Source organism: Pyxicephalus adspersus, chromosome 9 (genome assembly GCF_032062135.1).
Source record: "Pyxicephalus adspersus chromosome 9, UCB_Pads_2.0, whole genome shotgun sequence".
Lineage (NCBI taxonomy): Eukaryota > Metazoa > Chordata > Amphibia > Anura > Pyxicephalidae > Pyxicephalus > Pyxicephalus adspersus.
In genome coordinates, this window is record NC_092866.1 from 11,814,685 (window position 1) to 11,834,673 (window position 19,989).

Sequence of the window (19,989 nt, forward strand, 5' to 3'; positions counted from 1 at the left end):
CATTTAGGTGGGGCCCCTAAATTTAACCTACCTATCACAAAACTAAAACTGTCTGCTTTGCTACTATAAAACTTTCTCTAGAACCAGGAGCTGTAGGAAAATGAAAATGTGGGTGTAAGTAGACACTTGGGGCTAATTCCCCCTAATGGCCTCTAGAGGGAGAACCTCCCCTTACATCACAATAGTGTGTGGACGGGAAACTACAACTCCCAGAAGGCTGTGGGTCGACGTGTGCGTGGCGAGAAACTACAACTCCCAGAAAGCTGTAGGGCGAGGTGTGCGTGGCGAGAAACTACAACTCCCAGAAAGCTGTGCGGCATCGTGACGTATAATGCCAGCGCGGGAAGCCTAGATCTGGCTGTGCAGGTGAGTCTGGGTGACAGGGTGAATGAGAACAGAAGAGGGCTGAGACTTTTATAGATCCCTCATGTCATGTGTGGTGCGGGGCAGAGAGAAGCCATGGAGCTCTGCATTATTCAGGCACATTCTCCCTGTGCATGTCACTGCAATCATTTCACATTGAGGGGTCATGTGTTACTGCCATGTGCATGCTCAGCTATCTCTGCTTTCCAAGGACTCCCTGCCTAAATATTATTTTCTAGTTTTCAAAATATTATATCTCTTACAAAATATTAGAAATATGTAGAAAAACCATTCTGACCATTTTATTTTGTGGGTTGTCATGCTCAGAGCTGCCTTAGCAATGCATTGTGGGAGGGCAGAGGAGCATACGCGTATTGCAATATGGTGTACCATAGATCAGCGGTCATCAACCAGTGGTCTGCAAGAAATACTTAAACATTATTTGCAATGTTTGTTTTATTAATAAAACAAAAATAATATTCTAATAAATCCCTATATTCTGAATGACAGTTTACACCTTTATATTGCACTAAATTCACAGACTTTAGTAGAGACGGAAAAAGAGAGGCGCAGTGTGACGTCAGTGTAGTGTTAAGTTGTATAAGGCGGCCATTGCCGAGCCGTACACTTTAGTCACCCCGCTCCGCCAATACCGATTCTCATCCGATTGTTTTATTTCTCAGATGCTCTTTTAGGTAAGTATGACCTTACCTGTGTATTTTCTTTACCTGTTATATGTATTGGCATCAAATAGTTTGATTTTGATAACTATCATTTCTTGTTTGGTCTTAGAATGAAATGAACCCATAATAAATGAGAAAAAGTAAACAAATATTTTGCATTTCTTTATTTATACCAAAGATATTACAACTAATGATAATAATAACAATAGTGATACTTCACTTAACCGTGAGCTGATCAATGAATCAGAACCTTCACATTCCCTGTCAGCACTATTAGGAAGATCATTATTTTACAAATGTATTTATCTTTTAAAATAAATTAATGTAATATAATATTAATGGTTAGCGGGATTTAAAATTATGAATTTAGTGGTCTGTGAGGTCCGGAAGCTTGGTGACCGCTGCCATTGAGGACAGTGAGCTTGGGTTACAGATGAAGCTTGCTCTATAGCAGGAGTGGGATCTTTTTGGTACAATATGCTAAACGTGAGGATCAGCTCACAGTAGTCCCTCTAAGTTTAATTAAAACACCCCAAACTTCAATCCCGCAGCGCAGTCGATCGGTCCGGAGGTCTCTTCCATCGGGTCCCGGCATCCGTCTTTGGACCAGTGCTCCGGGCACCGCCATCTTCTCCTCTTCTTCCTGTTCTTCTTCCTACGTCACCTGACCCAGATGCGAGATTGGGTGACGTAAATTGGAGATGCACGGGCATGCACAGAAGGAGCACCCATGAACCTCCTGGAATGCCTGTTGTAGGTATCCTGGGAGATTTTGGACTCCCATTCATTCTTGATCGCCTAGGTGATCAAGAACAAGAGGGTGGTGCTGCACCCTTTAAAAAAAAAAAAAAAAAATTGTTGCACTTAAAAAAAACAAAGAAACTGAACTTTTCAGGCAAAAAACTCACTTCCTGTGCTATAGTGTAATACTTCCCCCACCTCCTAGATTGTAAGCTCTTTGGGGCAGGGTCTGCTCCTCCTGTGTCACAGTCTGTATCTTTCTGTCATTTGAAACCTCTATTTAATGTACAGCGCTGCATAATATGTTGGTGCTATATAAATCCTGTTTAATAATATAGTTGCTTCATTCACTCCTCTGTTGTAACCATGGCTTGTCACCCATACTGCACCTTAAACATGGCTGCCTTTGTTCATCTCCTGTATATGGTTTCTGATTGGATCGGCAGTTTATACAGGAAAGATTAGATTGTTTTATGTTTCCAGGTCATCCCACAGTAAGAGACAGATGCTGCATTTTTGACAAAATCAACCGATATTTCCTGGACTTGCTGAAATTGATCTTAGCATGGAAAGGGAAACTAATGCAGGCACTTCATCTAAGAACTGGTCAGCTGCAATAAATGATTCAAGTATCCATTTTTTTTAAGGTGGGAAGAATATATAGGTGGGTGGTGGCCCCTGTATTGTGACCCAACTCATCAGTAATCGCCCAAAAACAGCCGGGTGATTACTGAAAAGTGCTGGGTGGTGCAACCAGGTCTGGGGAGAACACTGAAATTTGGTAATAAAAAGCAGCAGCTCCAGAAAACGTAGCAGCTTTGTCATTCTATGTCCTCCCTTTAGCTGTGAGAGGGGATCTGGGGAGTCACCCTGCATCCAACAGATGTTAGGCATGCCACACAAAGCTACACATCCCATGATGCTCTGGTCATAGTTGGTTGGGAAGGAAAGGGGGTAGCTGTGGATGGCTGACTGCACATAAAGTTTTCATAGGCTACTAATCACCTTCTGAGGGCAGACAAAGTGAGGAAAGACCAGGGGCATCACCGGATCTGGATGTAAGAATGTCAGCCCTGCCTGCAGTATTGACACATAGATAAAAAAAAACGGTCACCCAGCTGCATGAGAGGACAAAGAGGTGGCATGCAGCTGGTGAGACCACAACATTTAATTTGGCACCAAACTTTAATGGTGTGGGTGAGCTTTTGCCACAATTATGACCCACACTATGTTTTCCAAGTACGCTGCTAGGATGACAGGTCCGGGATCCTTCCACACTGCATTGCCTGAAACTGCCATCTTAACATGTGCAGGAGATACATTGTCCTCAGCATTCAGGTCTCTTCTTGGTGGTGCCGAGGTGCCATGCAAAAAACAAAAAGCCACCAGAAGCAAAGAGATTTGCAGCTGGGTTTCTGAGCATCTCCTAAGCAATGCAGGTCACTGGTTGGGGGTCACTGTTATAAAGGTACAAACCATGAATATTGGCGTCAGTTTATTATTATTACACAGTATTTAGATAGCATCAATATATTAAGCAGCGCTGTACAAAGTCCATAGTCATGTCACTAGCTGTACCTCAGAGGAGCTCACAATCTAATGTCCCTACCACGGTCATAAGTCTTTAATACAGTCTAAGATCAGTTTTGGGGGAAGCCAGTAACCTAACTGCTTGTTTTTGGGATATGGGAGGAAACCGCAGTTCCGAGAGGAAACCCACGCAAACACAGGGAGAAACGGCAAACTCCATGCAGATAGTGTCCCGGCTGAGATTCAAACCTGGGACCCAACGCTGCAAAGGCTCACCACTGAGCTCTGATATTGTGATATTTAATGAAGCAGTGCCACCATTTATCGATTTTTGGTTCTTTTCTTTACTGGATGTTTTTGTTTTGTAGCTTTCCAAGTCATGTCGGTCACAGGAGGCTGCAGGGTTCTTGGACTTTTCCTATCCCGCCACTCGCACAGCTTGGTTGTTGGTGGTCTTCAGTTGTCTCGCCTGCACTCTTCCTGGTCTGGTGTTAGGAGGCGCAGTTATTGGAAGTATCTAAAAAGGACAGTACTGGGTGCCCCTGCCCCACCATACAAGCGAGTGGCACAGACTGGAGATCCAGTTTTGCGTGGCCATGCTCAGCCTGTTCCACCAGAACACATCCCCCACCCTGACACGCAGGCCTTACTGAGGAGAATGAAGCAGATTCTGAAGTCGTGTGGCTGTGTGGGACTGAGCGCTCCTCAGCTTGGTGTTCCGTTGCGTGTCATGATGCTGGAACTTCCAGAACATCTTTGCCAGATGGTGCCCCCGGATGTGCGGGAAACTCGAGAAATGGATCCCTTCCCTTTGAAGATCTTTATTAACCCCACCATGCGGATCCTGGAGTCTCGAAAGCTTAGCTTCCCTGAAGGCTGCAGCAGTGTGCAAGGTTTCTCTGCCGTGGTACCGCGGTGCTACTCTGTGGAGGTATCAGGTATAGTAATTTCATTCAGATAACACCTCCTGTTTAAAGGTTTGAAGACAATCATCAGTGTGATATGTCCCCCAACTCTTAGATTGTAAGCTCTTTGGGGCAGTGTCCTCTACTCCTCCTGTGTCAATGTCTGTATCTGTTAGTCATTTGCAACCCCTATTTAATGTACAGAGCTGCATAACATGTTATAAATCCGGTTCAAAAATATTATTAATCTCACTTTTAAGCCAGCACCTAAACTAGGAGAAGCTGTGACAACCGGATACAAAGCTAGAGAATACAATGCAAATCTGTTCCTTTTCCTACTCTGATAGAAATTGGCTTTCTTTGCTGCCTCTCTCTCTCTCTCTCTATTGCAGAAATATCCTATCAGGGGTGAACATAGGGAGGTGCAAGGTGTGCTTCTGTGGGAGGACCCTTGATCCTCCTTGGCCAACAAGGGCCCCCATAGAAAACCCAAGTCAGTTCTGCACAGGGGCCCACCGTTGCCTACATCTGCCACTGTATCCAATCAATTACATTGTTACATAGTAATTCAGGTTGAATAAAGACATAAGTCTATCAAGTCCAACCGCTAGGGAAATAAACGTATCCTATATTTAAAACCCTATGGACATAGTTGGTCCAGAGGAAGGCAAAAATCCTGGTACAATGTGCTCTAACGGTAAAAAAATCCTTCCATGATTCCATGAGGCAATCGGATGTTCCCTGGATCAACAGTCTCTGTTATTTTTACTTTAAAGCTTTAATCCCCAGTTATATTCTGTGCTTCTAGGAAACATCCAGCTTTTTCCTAAAGCAATCTATAGTTCTTGCTAAAACTACTTCCTGAGGGAGCCTATTCCACATTTTCACAGAGCTTACAGTGAATAATCCCTTCCTTATCCGGAGCTTAAACTTCTTTTCCTCCAGACGCAAGGAGTGCTCTCTTGTTCTTTGTAATCATCTCAATGTGAATAATTGGGAAGAGAGTTCTCTATATGGACCGTTTATATATTTATACAGGGTGATCATATCCCCCCTTATACGTCTCTTCTCAAGGGAGAATAGATTCAGTTCAGCTAATCTCTCCTCATAGATGAGCTCCTCCATTCCCTTTATTAATTTAGTTGCCCTCTCCTGCACTCTCTCCAATTCCACAATGTCCTTTTTGTGAACTGGATATTGTATGAAATCATCCCGTCCATTTGACACCCTGTCACTGTTTGGCACAGACATCAATCTTCCCTATAGGCGAACCTGACATCTAACACTTCCCTACTTTGTACAAAACCATAAAGAAGAGTTCTGTTTGGAGTTGGGCTTAAACATTTCCCCCAACGTTTGGATAAATTAAGCCCAGTAGGAAACCATTCAGATATTATCATTATTGTTTAAACACCCTGCAAAAAACATATGGAATCTGATTGGTTGTTAAAGCTACTCAAAACCATTTATTGCAACTCAATAATTTACTAGTGTATCACAAGATATCACAATATGAATATTATAATATCACAAGATGAATTATAATATCACAAGATGAAGGTAAAAATGAAGGTAAATACCCACCCATCCACTTATAATTCAGTTCATTGAATAGGGGATGCAAAAAGAATGTGTGTGTTTATAAACTGCTTTGCAGGAAGAGAGGATTACAGAAGTTTGTGAATTTCTTTACAAATCTTAGGGTCAACCACCCATAACTCATATTTCACAATTTGGTGGATGTTGGCCAATTAAATGAACTGATTACATATCTTTCAAGGTTTGTATTAGTGACTTCCCAAGTTTGTACATCTGTTGTGACTTTAATTTGGGGTTCATACGTTCCATATTGGATTTGGTATTATGGAGAGTGTAATGGGAGGACATGTTAATGACAATCAGTGCACAAGACTTCTGCTATTGGTAAAATATTACTTTTATGTTTTCATCAAATCTTTCCTTTGCTTCAGCCAAGTAGCTTTGTGAACGTTCATCCCCTTTAATAACCAGTATTGATATTCTATTTCTTTTATATATCTAGCGTGTCATTACCAAATGCAGATAATTAAAAATATATTTATGTATTCTCTCATCTTTCCTAGGTTTAGATGAGAAAGGGGAGCAGACCAGCTGGAAGACACAAGGCTGGGCAGCCCGCATTGTTCAGCATGAAATGGATCACTTAGACGGAGTGCTCTACATTGATAAAATGGACCCTCGAACCTTTGTCAACATTTGCTGGATGGAAGTCAATGACTAATAAGACTGAACACAGCGACCGCCTCTATTTTATAAAGTGCAATCCCACTATAAGGTACTCGGGGAGCCTGAGAACTCAGGGAACCATGAGAAGTACTGCACCCCAAGTAACTTCTTATTGTATGGGACTTTTTATATGAACCTGCAATAAATAAAATGTAAATACTTTCACACGTGGTCAGTTGTGTAGCTGTCTTGGGATTCACATTTGTCTGGTAATTAGTGTTACACTGGACGTCATGTAATGGTGATCTAAAAACAGACAGAAACAGATGCTTTCTACATATAAATCTGTTTGATTTCAGTAAACACAGGGTATAGCTCTGAAAGTACAGCTTCATCCAACTTTTGATGAAGCACCCCCAATAAAAAGAGATTTCCCTGTTTGTTTGCAGAATAACACAGGAATTTCTAGTTTAGAATTAGTAATAATAAACAGGATTTATATAGCACCAACATATTACGCAGCGCTGTACATTAAATAGGGGTTGCAAATGACAGACAAATGCAGACAGTGACAGGAGGAGGAGAGGACCCTGCCCGGAAGAGCTTACATTCTAGGTGGTGGGGGAAGTATCGCACAATAGGAGGGGGATATGGAATGGTGGGTGAGTAGTGAGGATTTAGGAGACAAAAGAAGACGAGTAGGTGAGGTTGAAGCGTTGGGTTTTGAGAGCTCTTTTAAATGAGCATAAAGTTGGAGCAAGCTGAATAAAGCCCTATTTAATACACACAGTATTATTAGTACAGTGCTGCATATTATGTTGGCGCTATATAAATCCTGTTTATTAATAATAAAAAGGATGAGGAAGACCATTCCAGAGAGTTGGGACAGCTCTAGAAAAGTCTTGGAGCCCTGCATGTGATGAGGTTATGAGTCACTGGAGGAGATGGTCACACAGGAGGAGGAGAGGACCCTGTCCTGAAGAGCTCACAATCTAGGAGAATGAAGTTTGTCAAAGTTAAAAGACCTCAGGATCCTTTAACTGGCATCCCCAGCAGAATGTTAAGGAAGCCTGGCTTGAGAAAAGTAGCGAGCCTGCCTTTGGGGACCATCCTTAGTAAATTCTAGCTGTCTGGCTGTCATTCTGATCAAAAGCTTTGTAACCTTCCAGTTCACTGGCCTGGAACAAGTATGCAGTTTGCAGCTGTGACTGTCCAGACAGTTGGCTTGGAGGAAGCCTGGCTGTACTGCTAAAATACAGCAGAGAAAATCTAGTCACAAGTCTTAGACCAGAATTAGAAATCATTTAACAGGTAAAACAGATCCCATAGACGTATTTCAGCCATGCATTTGCATTAAGAAATTATCAATCCTAAAATAATAGAGGACCTCCATACCCTGCTTGATCTTGTTTCTGCTGTCAGCTTCACCACTGCTGCTGAATGGGCACAATATGTTCACATCATTCATAAAAATAATGGATGGCTTTGCTAATTTAAACCAGTTCTTTACTGACCTCTAAAAAATGTCAATATTATTTTTATTAAACAGTACTTATATAGCGCCATCATATAATGCAGCGCTGTACATTAAATAGGAGTTGCAAAGGACGGATACAGACAGTGACACCGGAGGAGGAGAGGACCCTGCCCAGAAAAGCTTACAATCTAGGAGTCAGGATCACATAATACGACCACACCAAACAGCAAGAAACTGGTTTGATTTAGTGGTAATTAACATGTTACCGACCTTGTCGTTTGCCATTTCCTCTCTTCCTGTTTCTCTATCATGACCTCTATCCGGTAAGCGTTCCTCACACGTACACACAACAATTCAGATAGTAAACAATAAACCATTCTTCTATCAACTAATAACGCATTTAACCGTGTCATATCAAATTTTCCATTTGCACAAATTTCACCCAAGATAGCACAATATTTAGAATAAATCTTCAGTAAACATATTTCCTTTTACCAGGTAAGAGGAAAGAAGGTCACTTTGTTCACATTGAAGACATATAGGAGTTGTAGATTTATCCTGCTGCAATGTAGAATTTAGGGTATACTGTATATCCTTGTAGTTATGGGATAACTTTTTCTTCTTCAGATTCACTTTTTCTGAACCAATTTTTAATGGTTGTTGGGACTGATGATCTCAGATGGTATAGAATCTCTTGAAACTTTTATTTAATCTTTTCTCACTCAATTGGAAACAATATGCTGGCAACAAACAGGGTTGGCAAGCATGGCCCATCTTTGGTTCCCTTCTACACATAACTTGGTCATCTTGATGCCTATAGGTAAGGCTCACCCACCCACCACATCTCAGCCCAATAATATTGGAATTACTATAAAAATTCTAAGTCTGTTGGTTTGCATCGCTTATATCACAAGTCATGTTTTTATAGTGGTCCAAAAGGAAGAATTGAGCATTGATGTTAGGCTACACTTTCCAATAATGGAAGTTTCTAGGTTTACCTTCAGGATGTAGAGGACCAAGATGACATTTGTCCCTAAAACCAGAAAGCCTATTTCCAATTTAATGAGACTGAACACTGTAACCAAGCCTGACCTTGTGCCCCAGAGAATGTTGTAGCTATTCTTGTTGCTTCCGACTTCCTCCTTGGGCTCCTGTTTTACTTATAGAAAGCCTTTACATTTTCTACTTTGCCTAATGACAAGTCCAGCATATAAAGAAAGTAAATGATGAAAGTTTGTAAATTAAAATACAAAACTGCATCTAATGATGAAACCTACTAAACCTGGGCATTAACTGATCATGTTAATTATTTTTCTATATCAAACTATCAGCTCAAAATTGTGGCTGCAGGTAGAGCCTAGGTAAATTATTGTGTGTGTTGTTGAGTTGTGGCTATGCGGCCATGGTATATCAATGCATGATAACACATTACTATGAATTTTTATTATTAGAGCATGGAACATTTGTGGTGTGTTAGGCAGCCCAAATAAAGGAGCAACACGTTTGTGCTTAGTGCACCATAAGTTAGTTCCAAACTCAATTACTAAAATTTCATATTGGTTTGACTATCATTTAATCATCTTTTTATCATTTAACACCTAAAAAATCACATGCCAACTGGAAGAGAAGAAAGTCAAAACTGTGAAACAAAGACTGTGGGACCGTGGAGGTGGAGGAAAGGCATCAGGTGGAGATTAAGGTAAGAAAACCTCAAATATTACCATGATAGACCATTCTACAACTTCTACCTTCTATAGACATTTTCATTCTTCCTGATAATGCATTGTGGTATATGGTTGGGGTGAGCGCAGACACTACGTCTCCTTTTCACTTGTTGAAAGGGGGTGACATTGACAACAAATAATTCTGTCTTGTTTAGGAAATCAGATAACTTGCTTTTTTATTTTAATAATTTTATTTAATTAATGCGAATATACAAAAAAATAGAAAAATGTTATCAGGTATAAAGTGTGGGCATTTAGCTTCTGAAGCCCACCAATCGCAGCAAAAGTTCTGCCATTACTTCTCTTGGCCTATTACTGAGATGGATGGGTATGGTGCCCTGCAGGAGGCAAGAAGACCTGGCAAGCTTTTGCACTTTAGTTTTGTCTGCCAGAACCGCCCAGGATCTGGCTGTGTTGGGTGGGTTTGCGGAGCTGTTATAGATGTACCAGTTTCAGTAATGCTCCTTGCTGCATCCTTTGACTTCCCAGCTGCTGTTACCTGCAGCTAATTCAGATTTTCCATTGTTTATATTGCTGATCTCAGTGCTAGAGACCCAGACAAGACATTTTCTTTTCCTATAAATCAGCATTTTCATGGAAAGAACTGGAACAGAAAGAACTTCCCTGGGGTAGAATCCAGAGCTAGGCGTGTGAAGCCGGCATAGCATTAATCATAATAGCATTCTGCAGCAGATATTGTAAGACAAAGTCTTAAAGGACAACACCATACTCATTATTATTACATAGTATTTATATAACGCCAACATATTATGCAGCGCTGTACAAAGTCCTTAGTCATATCACTAGCTGTCCCTCAGTGGACAATCTAATGTCCCTACCATTGTTATATGTCATTATTACAGTCCAAGGTCAGATTTGGGGGAAGCCACATAACCTAATTCATGTTTTTTGAATGTGGGAGGAAACTCACACAAACACAGGGAGAACCTGCAAACTCCATGCAGATAGTGTGCTGGCCAAGATTCACACTTGGGAACTAGCGCTGCAAAATCCAGAGTGCTAACCACTGAGCCACCATACTCATCTAATAGCTTGACCAGTTGTCATTGTTTCACTATTATTTTATTACACTATTTGTTTTATTTGTTACACTATATTGTTTCATGATTATTTTGTTATTCTGCATTATAGAACCTTGATCAATGGACTACATGCCCATCATTGACCTTAATATTTGCTCCAGCTGATGGGCAGAACTGTATATATTGCTAATGTATTCCTTAGAAGGTCACAATTCTGTAAATAATTAAAGTTGGCCAGAAATATTAGTATCGGTTTTAGGAGGTATTTCCTTGATGTATATTCTATATATCCCTAATGTATATTCATACTTTATTCACATCCAAAATATCAATATCCCCTTTGGAACATGTCCAGGCCTAGGCATTATAGATCACATGGTCTCTGAGTCCTAATACCAAGAATATTGTGGGGGGGGGGGTTATATTAGGGGACAGCTGAAAGTTCCATATTCAAGCAGAAAGACTATGTCAGGTAGACCAACAGTAAGATAGGCAGAAAATCATCTCTCCGCTCATGCATCTCTCAGCATGTTCCTTTTTAGCACATGTACACAGCAGCACACCTGATTGGCTCTCATCTCTACCCCTTCATGATTATCCTGATTCCTGCAAGACATGACAGGAAGGAAATTCTGGGATTTATACTAGTTTAATTATATTTATTTGATCTATAGCTGAATTATTTGATGCATTCTTCATATGTTCAGCTTTAGAGTCCACCTCTTAGATTGGGCTGTGTATGGTGCAGGAGTATAAGAAGTACATGCAGCCATTGCTCCAATACCCCTCTTCCAGTCATTTCTGTTGTGATTTTTTTTATAACTAAATAAATACTTTTTATGAGCCAAGGCTGCCATGTTGGCCATGTTTGAGCTCACAGTACATTTCATTAGAAAGTGACAATAACTTGGTAACCTCAGCTCTCCTCTCTGATATTGCTGACTGGCCTGAAAAGTTAAATTTTTTAAAAGTTGCTGCCATGGAGAAGTAGACATCAAAGGGGTATAAAAGGGGCATAAAAATTGGAAATTATTAATATTATTATTACACAGTATTTATGTAGTGCCGACATATTACACAGCGCTGTACAAAGTCCATAGTCATGTCACTAGCTGTCCCTCAAAGGAGCTCACAATCTAATGTCCCTATCATCGTCATATTTCATTATTACAGTCTAAGGTCAATTTGGGAGGGGAAGCTAATTAACTTATCTGCATGTTTTTGGAATGTGGGAGGAAACTGGAGTACCCAGAGGAAACTCACCCAGACACGGGGAGAACCTGCAAACGGCCATAAATTATTAATCAGTATTTATATAGCACCAACATATTACGCAGCATTGTACATTAATGCCACGATCAAAGAAAGTGAACACAAATATGAGAATATGATTATAATATCCTGTTAGATGAGCTCCATCTGTGCAGGAGGAAGAAGTGAAGAATGAACAGATCCTGATGAAGAACCTTCGCTGACATCAACAACTTTAATTATGACATCATTCTTCAAATTCTGCATCTGATCAACTCACTTAAGGTGGACAATACTGGAAATATGGACTCTCCCATGTATTAATATGTGTATATAAACCCCTCACAATGATCATGTCAATATAGCAGCAGGTCTGCCATTGGTGTTCTGATTTTAAATATCAGCTGGTGTGCAGGGGATGACCGCTACGTATCACAAATCATTACTACATTGTGTAATATAGAATAATTTAATGCTTTCATTTACAACTGACAGACATCTATACTCTTCTCTGTTCATCTTCTGTCATTTAGAATTATTATTATTATTATTATTATTATTAGGAAAACGGGATTTATATAGCGCCAACATATTACACAGAGCTGTACATTAAATAAAGGGTTACATTAAACAGAATTACAAAATAACCAGGCTTGTTTCCCCTGGTCATCCATCCTTATGTCAGCAAGAAAAAAAAACAGCATAAGATAACATGCATTTATTTAGAAGTAGAATAAAAGAAGCTGTGTATTACCAGGGTGATGTATAATGACATCATGATGTGACTTGTTACTTTTGATCATTTATTTCAGCAAGAAAGGAAAACAGCATTTTAATTGACATTCCATATATTGCAAAAAGAAGCAGAATAAAAGGAACTGTGCATTATCATGATGTGCCAGGTGTCTTGGTGCCTTCCACTCTCTAGCTCCCTCTGTAGGTGGAGTAGGAATATGGACTGAGTATGAGAGGCACGTGATGTTTCTGTTTTGGGTCAGCAATGGTGAAAACTACCTGGAGGACAAAATAAATAGGCTGTCAGGATTTCCATATCATTTGAAGGTTCCTAAACAATGAATATTGCAAGGGGTTTATACACATAACCATACTGACTATAAAGTGCAGTTATTTTTATTTTCTCAATAATTTCCTGCAGGGGAAATGCAATGGTGCATGGTAAACACTGTGAGTTGACATGCTTTGCACTGATGTGCAGTGCAACAGAAGACAATTTTTTTTTTGAGCTACACTGTGACCCATTGAAGTGCATTTCAGTGCACTGCAAATATCAATCAACCCAGCACATGTGTGAACGTCTGTGAGCTGGGCGTATTGGTAAAAAAATTATTTCAGCTTGGCATTGGGCAGGACAGCGCTATAGATGTGGTGTGAATGGTCCCTTAATCTGGACCTATGGCGTTTTGAGGCTATGGACCTGATTTAATAAAGCTCTCCAAGGCTGGAAAGAATACACTTTCATCAGTGTAGCTGGGTGATTCAGCAAACCTGGAATGGATCTGGTCCAGGATTCAAAACATTTGCTAGCAAATCGCAAATGACTAGAAATCCATTCCAGGTTTGCTGGATCACCCAGCTTCACTGATGAAATTGTATCCTCTCCTGCCTTGGAAAACTTTAATAAATAAGAGCCTATAAATGGACGCGGAACTATATTCAAGCATACTTTACTATTTTATCTTCAAACCCAAAACCAAAAGGGGTTTCTTAATATTGATCACAGTTCAGACTTTTTCTCTATGCCTCACCCAACCTGCTGCCCTCTGCATCACTAAACAGAGAAAGCCAAGGTCTGGTAGGCATCTGGATAACTTTGTTGGCTTTGGGGGGCAACTCATTGGGGGTCAGTTTCAATTTTTTGAAATGGCATTGTTACACTTTAAAGCTTTCAGACTTTTACTGATGTGCATTAGGCTCAGTATCTCCTACGGACATCAGTCAGTACCAGGGCACAGTGTTGCTTTATGCCAAGTGACATGGCTGGAACTGGCAGCTTTCCCTAGGCTGGGAAGGACACTTGTGTGGGATAAAAGCATTCCAGATGGATCATTGGGATCATTTATATTATATTAATCTATAATGAGTGCTAAGATGTGCAGTATGCTGTAGAGAAATGCACAGCATGCTGGAAATCACCCTTTCAGTGATAATTTCTTGTAATCAATGATAAATAGGGCCAGGGCTGTCCAACTAATGGTCTGCATGCTGCGATGTGCCTATGGGAGACCTGCCATGCCATGCTGCCCACCTCTGTATCTGGGCAGTGGGACTCTGGGCCTTTCATCTCTACCCACATACAGATATCACCAAGGGTTCTGAATGAGGTAGTGAGTGCAGAAATGCCACCCTTACCCTCAATGGCAACCTGTATGGAAGCAGAACCATGTGAAGAAGTTGGCTTGTCCATAGGTGGTGGTCTGACAGCAGAAGAACTCCAAGGGCAGAAGGCAAGTTGATATATTGGAGAGACTGGAGGACTATGTACTGGGTTCAAGTAGCTACTGCTCAGGGGTGCGACATTAGGTGTTCGCCCACATTGAAACAATGGGGTTAGGTAAGCACTTGGTGTCTGGGTAAAACATGGGAGCGTTACACAGTAATGCACTGCATGACCTTAGCATAGGGAGATGCTTAGCGTGGATTCTGCTGTGCCTTCCAGAATGCCCTGTAAGGGGTAAATTCATGCTGCCGACAGGGGGCAGATTGGCAGTATTGGGTTTAGTGATTACTGCAAAAGGGTGAAAATACTGAAAGTGAAGGGTGTTCTATTGGATTATTTGCCCCGGCTATCCTAATATTATTACACAGTATATATAACGCAGCGTGTCACTAGTTTTCCCTCATAGAAGCTCACAATCTAATGTCCCATGGTCATATGTCATTAATACAGTCTAAAGTCAATTTTGGGGGGAAGCCAATTAACCTAACTGCATGTTTTTGGAATGTGGGGGGAAACGCACACAAACACAGGAAGAACCTGCAAACTCCATGCAGATAGAGTCCTGGCCCAGATTCCAACCTGGGACCCAGCGCTGCAAAGGCTAACCACTGAGCCACCGTGCTGCTCATCCTACTGGTGACCTCTGGCAAAACTCTGAGCTGAACACCACTGCCCGGAAACCCATGCCAGGTCATATCTAGCAGATGGTTTATCTGTGTTATATGTTTTTATTACAATGTGTATGGCTATTGCCAGATATTTTTGGAAATTGCAAAAAAAAAATTCTTTAGATTTGGCACTCATGCAAGAAAATTGACCCTTTAAGGTGGACATTATTGGTCTCAGGGCCTTGCCTATTTCTGCACACCATTGGTCTAGGCGTCATGCCTTTTCTGTAGACACATTTATTGAAATCAGTTCCCAGAAAGTTACAGGAGTGAAGGAATGCCCCCCAATACCACCACACAAACTACATTCACTTCCCTAGGATGTGTATTTACAAATCCTAAGAAATGCCAAATCTCAGCGGCATCCAATCACAACCTGACTTTATTCACAAGAGTTGATGCCAGATAGAATCTGGTTGGTTTGTTGGATAGTTGTCAATGAAAATATATATAAAAGTACCAATAAATACCTCTACAAAAGGGAAGAAGGTCTCCAGTTTCATCTGCTTCCAGTATTCACCGGTCTCAAAGCGCAGTTGGAAGGTCCCTGCCGTAGGAGGTTCTCCACGTAAAAGCCCCGGACTGCGACCGTCCTCGTCGGTGACACTATGAAACCAATATAAAGCCAAATCAGTATGATCAGAATTCTTATTTGTCTTGCTGAATACTTCAGTATGTGTTAGGGGCTTGGTCCACTCACCTCCTGCACATATGTTCCCATTTTGCTTCTTTGGCATTAAACTTGGACAAGGTCAGCGGCAGACCTTTAGCCGGGACCCCATGGGCTGTATTCAGGACGTGTGTGGTCAGCAGACTCGGACTAACCCCCGACATTTCCTTTAAGTAAGAAGATCACATGGTTTATTAACAGGATACAACAACTAGAGGGATTTTGGGAGCTTTTGGGTGGCTTCCAAATCTTTATAGTGTTAATGACTTCCTTTTCTCATGTGCACCCCGTACCTGGAAGCACTGAATGTTTCCTGAAGGCTCAGATGGATCGGAGAATTAGTGGGCGAGCACAGAAATTCTGAATATCAGCAGGTTGGGGGTTGTTCATGGCACTTTGTCTACTATTAATAAAATACAGGATTTATATAGCACCAACATATTATGCAGCGCTGTACATTTACAGATAGACAGATACAGACGGTGACACAGGAGGAGAGGACCCTGCCCCAAAGAGTTTACAATCTAGGAGGTGGGGGAAGTAACACAAAGTAGGAGGGGAGATATGTAGTGGTGGGAAGTAGTGAGATTTTAGGAGACAGAAGCCAGGTAGGCAAGTTTGAAAAAAATGGGTTTTAAGAGCTCTTTTAAATGAGCAGAAAGTAGGAGCAAGCCGATTTGGACGAGGAAGACCATTCCAGAGAGTTGGAGCAGCTCTAGAGAAGTCTTGGAGCCGTGCGTGTGATGAGGTTATGAGCAAGGAACTCATTAGTAGGTCATTAGAGGAGCAGAGAGAGTGTCTAGGGGGGTATTTTTTACCAGGTCAGAAATGTAAGTGGGACAATAACTGTGGAGGGATTTGAAGGCAAAGCACAGGAGATGAATTTGATTCTAAGGTGAAATGGAAGCCAATGAAGAGAACTACAAAGAGATGTAGCAGAAGAGGAGCGGAGGGAAGGATGGATGAGTCTGGCTGCAGCATTCATAATAGATTGTAGAGGAGAGATTTGGGTTAGTGGAATGCCAGAGAGGAGGAGGTTACAGTAGTCCAGGCGAGAGATGATAAGAGCGTGTACAAGGAGTTTTAACAAATATGTTAATTTTGGTGCAGTTAATGTGGAATCTCCCTGAACCGTCACATATTAAACAACCATTAAAATATTCTAAACTTACCATAAATCCAAATCAACAATCAAAGGTATAAAGAGACAAATACAAATGTTCATATAAAAAGGTTAATAGGTCCTGCCGTCTGTTTTCTGCAATAGGATAAACCAACCCCCCCATTTTACAGATGTACTACGGCAGTCATGCAGAATAACAGGGATGAGATCCAATTATACTGAACTACACCGCAAATACAGAAACTTTGGTGCAGTTATTGTGGAATCTCCCCAACACATAATAAACTATAAAGGAAAAACCTTAATTTTACCTTAAATCCAAAGCAGGAATTGCACCTACAATCAAATGTACAAAGGGAGAAATACACATGTGCATACAACATGGTCCTGCTGTTTGTTATCTGTAATAGGGTGCACCGACCCCCCCATTTTACAGTCATTCTATTGTAATCATGCAGAACAGCAATGATGAGATCCAATAAAACCCAACCAATTCCAGATACAGAAACTTTGGTGCAGGTAATGTGAAGTCTTATAAAAGTATATCCAACGCCAACCCAGTGATGTTTGATAAATGTTATATAGTTTAGCGTGTGGTTGGCTACACTTGCCCCATCTAGCAATCATGGAGTAACCTAAATCTTGATTGTTTTAGGTTGGCGTCACACGTCTAAGATGCAATAGTGTGCCAATTGTTTAAAAAACTTTCTGCAACTCACAGTTTCTTTGTACTAAATGCACCATGAGATGGCTAAGATAACTTTGCACCCGGAACATCAAAGGGGTGTTTATGGTGGTATAACCGTCCGCCCTCTTACCCCTTCCTACATTGTTTTGAGTTTTATAGGGGCCACAACTTTTTATTAAGCAATCAGCAAAGTGCTCTTCTAAGCACCGTCCTCATATATAGCAGCCCCCACTGAGCTCTACTACACATCTAGGTTTTGTAGGCCCGATCAGGTTTACCTATGTGAACTCCAGACAGCACTGCGTACGTCCAGGACTCACTCCGGAGGAGACATTTCCTGCCCATAGATTACAATGCTTTGCTGGAAAACTCCCCTGGAAGGTGGGAGGGGTGCACAGAACCATGCCCATAGTAATAAAAACTACGAGCTGTCTATATAAAACTGAATGATATTTACCTGTGTGCCCTGCAGGTGCTGCTGAATTAGCTGCAGCCGGGATCTGCTCATGGTAAAAGCTGTTCGGGTCGGAATTTGGACTTTAGTACCCTGTGGGTCATGTGACTGAGGGGTCCTGGTTAACTTTTACCAGTGAACAGGTTATCTGGGCTCTAAACACAGTGACCCCTAACAAAGAGAATGAGCAATCTGTCACCAGGGGAGAAAGGGGAATTTTTTATTTTTTACATAAGTTTCAAATTTTTTAGGTGTTGGAAAGAGCAAGGAGGGGTTAGAACTTTTGTTAGGAGGTATGGTTGCTGATTCAACAAAGTGCCTGTGATGGGTCCCCACCTGTCCTTACAGAACTCCATACAGAAGTCAGACCTTTTGTGATTGTTTCCAGTGACATAAACGAATGTTGTACACACAGTGCCATTCTGTGCTATAGAGAGGGGGCAGGATGAGCCAGTGGCGCCCCGCTCTGCCCGGCTTCATCGACTTCTATAGCACCTGTTCCAAATCATTGTTCATCGACCTGTGCGGATGAATCTATGAACGACTTTGCGAAACAGCTGCACACACGTGCCTGAGACAGCACGACTCCAGCAGCACCCCACTGTGCTCTCCTTCATAGAACTGAACAACATTCCTAATGGGTTCATCAATCCACCATGGCGAGGAGACCACTGTACACATTTCCCAAGACGTCATCCAACTGCTCACCTTATTCCCAATCATCATGCACGTGTATGTAGAATTTCACTAACTTCTGTTACCTACACCCCATTTTACCATTATACTTACCTTAGATCAGTAAGCTCACAAAGATTCTCAGCTTTCCTTACTCATAACCTACAAAATGTTTTGTCTGGCATCACACTATAAATCTATGGAGGTGACCTGGCAAACCAATCGCTGGCATTGCAAAGTTCCTCCAGAACCCCCCTGAATTCTTCCCTTCGCTGTTGCAGGATTTCTTCATCCCAAGCACATCACAACTACTTCCATTCTTATCCTTTTCTGTCCAATGGAAATCAGGACTGAAATATAACGTGGCAAAGCAGCACAAACAATATTATTATCCAGAATTTATGTAGCGCCGACCTATTATGCAGCACTGTACAAAGTCCATAGTCATGTCACTAGCTGTCCCTCAAAGGAGCTCACAATCTAATGTCCCTACCATAGTCATATCTAAGGTCAATTTAGAGGAAAGCCAATTAACCTAACTGCATGTTTTTTGGAATGTGAGAGGAAACTGGAGTACCTGGAGGAAACTCACACAAACACGAGAAGCAAATACAAACTCCATGCAGATAATGTCCTGACTGAGATTTGAACCTGGGACTCAGTGCTGCAAAGACAAGAATGCTGACCTCTGAGTCACCATGCTACCCCATAACCCAATCTGCCAAACATAATTCAATTTGTTGTATATTTACAGTCTAATTAGTGAAATGATTATGGTGTTGCTATGTTTGCCCTGCATAGACAATTCTAAGCTAAAGTCTTTTTTTATTTTTTTGAAAGGAGAAGACTGGTAAAACACCCATCAGCAATAAAAGAAATTAACAGGGCCCCGTTAGAGGAAGATCTACCATTCCATTCAGACAGCAGAAAAAAATCTGATAAGGGGCTAATCCGCATTTTCTCAACCCTATTACTTCTGAGGAACCCGTAAAATAATTGTCATGTCCTTGGAAACCCCCACTAAAGCCAATTTTTAAGTCAATGATAGGGGCTATTAAATTGGTGGCCAAGTAAAAGAATAGACCATACCAGTGATGGCTGGAATACCATCTTTATAGACAACTAAGGACATCACAAGAGTCCTACAGATGGCTCAACCATGGGGCCCCAATACTTTGCAGGAATCATCAAATATGGGGACAATCAGCCACAGATCGAGGAACCTCTAGAAACCCCTGGAGGGACCCAGGTTGGGAATGGCCAGTGCACTCTACAGTATACAACGGTATATTGTCCATCAACATATTTTAAAGAGGGGAAGGCAGGTTCCT

The 19,989-nt window shown here is 41.4% G+C and overlaps 2 protein-coding genes across 6 annotated transcripts; one reads left to right on the forward strand and one right to left on the reverse strand.

Annotated features, from left to right (window-relative positions):
- The first annotated feature begins 252 nt into the window (after nucleotides 1-252).
- Nucleotides 253-6,652, forward strand: PDF (peptide deformylase, mitochondrial). 2 transcript variants are annotated; one of them, XM_072422586.1, is made up of 3 exons: nucleotides 253-366; nucleotides 3,686-4,255; nucleotides 6,325-6,652. In XM_072422586.1, the coding sequence occupies exons 2-3, from the start codon at nucleotides 3,697-3,699 to the stop codon at nucleotides 6,480-6,482; spliced, it is 717 nt and encodes a 238-aa protein (XP_072278687.1). In that variant the 5' UTR covers nucleotides 253-366; nucleotides 3,686-3,696; the 3' UTR covers nucleotides 6,483-6,652. The 2 variants fall into 2 exon arrangements, with proteins under 2 accessions (XP_072278687.1, XP_072278688.1); XM_072422587.1 differs by lacking the exon at nucleotides 253-366 and adding an exon at nucleotides 420-1,058.
- Nucleotides 6,653-12,625: 5,973 nt separating this feature from the next.
- On the reverse strand, nucleotides 12,626-18,082 carry LOC140338385 (5-hydroxyisourate hydrolase-like). Of its 4 annotated transcripts, none has more exons than XM_072422590.1 (5): nucleotides 17,987-18,082; nucleotides 16,012-16,121; nucleotides 15,749-15,885; nucleotides 15,519-15,654; nucleotides 12,626-12,936 (listed from the first exon to the last, which is right to left on the reverse strand). In XM_072422590.1, the coding sequence occupies exons 3-5, from the start codon at nucleotides 15,880-15,882 to the stop codon at nucleotides 12,847-12,849; spliced, it is 360 nt and encodes a 119-aa protein (XP_072278691.1). In that variant the 5' UTR covers nucleotides 15,883-15,885; nucleotides 16,012-16,121; nucleotides 17,987-18,082; the 3' UTR covers nucleotides 12,626-12,846. The 4 variants fall into 4 exon arrangements, with proteins under 4 accessions (XP_072278691.1, XP_072278692.1, XP_072278689.1 ...); XM_072422591.1 differs by lacking the exon at nucleotides 17,987-18,082 and adding an exon at nucleotides 17,808-17,847; XM_072422588.1 differs by lacking the exon at nucleotides 16,012-16,121 and having other exon boundaries at nucleotides 17,987-18,073.
- Nucleotides 18,083-19,989: the final 1,907 nt, after the last annotated feature.

Coding starts and splice junctions, on each gene's coding strand:
- PDF (XM_072422586.1), top strand. CDS start 3,697: ATGTCGGTCACAGGAGGCTGCAGGGTTCTTGGACTTTTCCTATCCCGC. Junction 4,256..6,324: donor CTACTCTGTGGAGGTATCAG/GTATAGTAATTT, acceptor CATCTTTCCTAG/GTTTAGATGAGAAAGGGGAG.
- LOC140338385 (XM_072422588.1), bottom strand. CDS start 18,037: ATGAGCAGATCCCGGCTGCAGCTAATTCAGCAGCACCTGCAGGGCACA. Junction 15,655..15,748: donor TGGGAACATATGTGCAGGAG/GTGAGTGGACCA, acceptor TTGGTTTCATAG/TGTCACCGACGAGGACGGTC. Junction 12,937..15,518: donor CCTTCTTCCCTTTTGTAGAG/GTATTTATTGGT, acceptor TTTGTCCTCCAG/GTAGTTTTCACCATTGCTGA.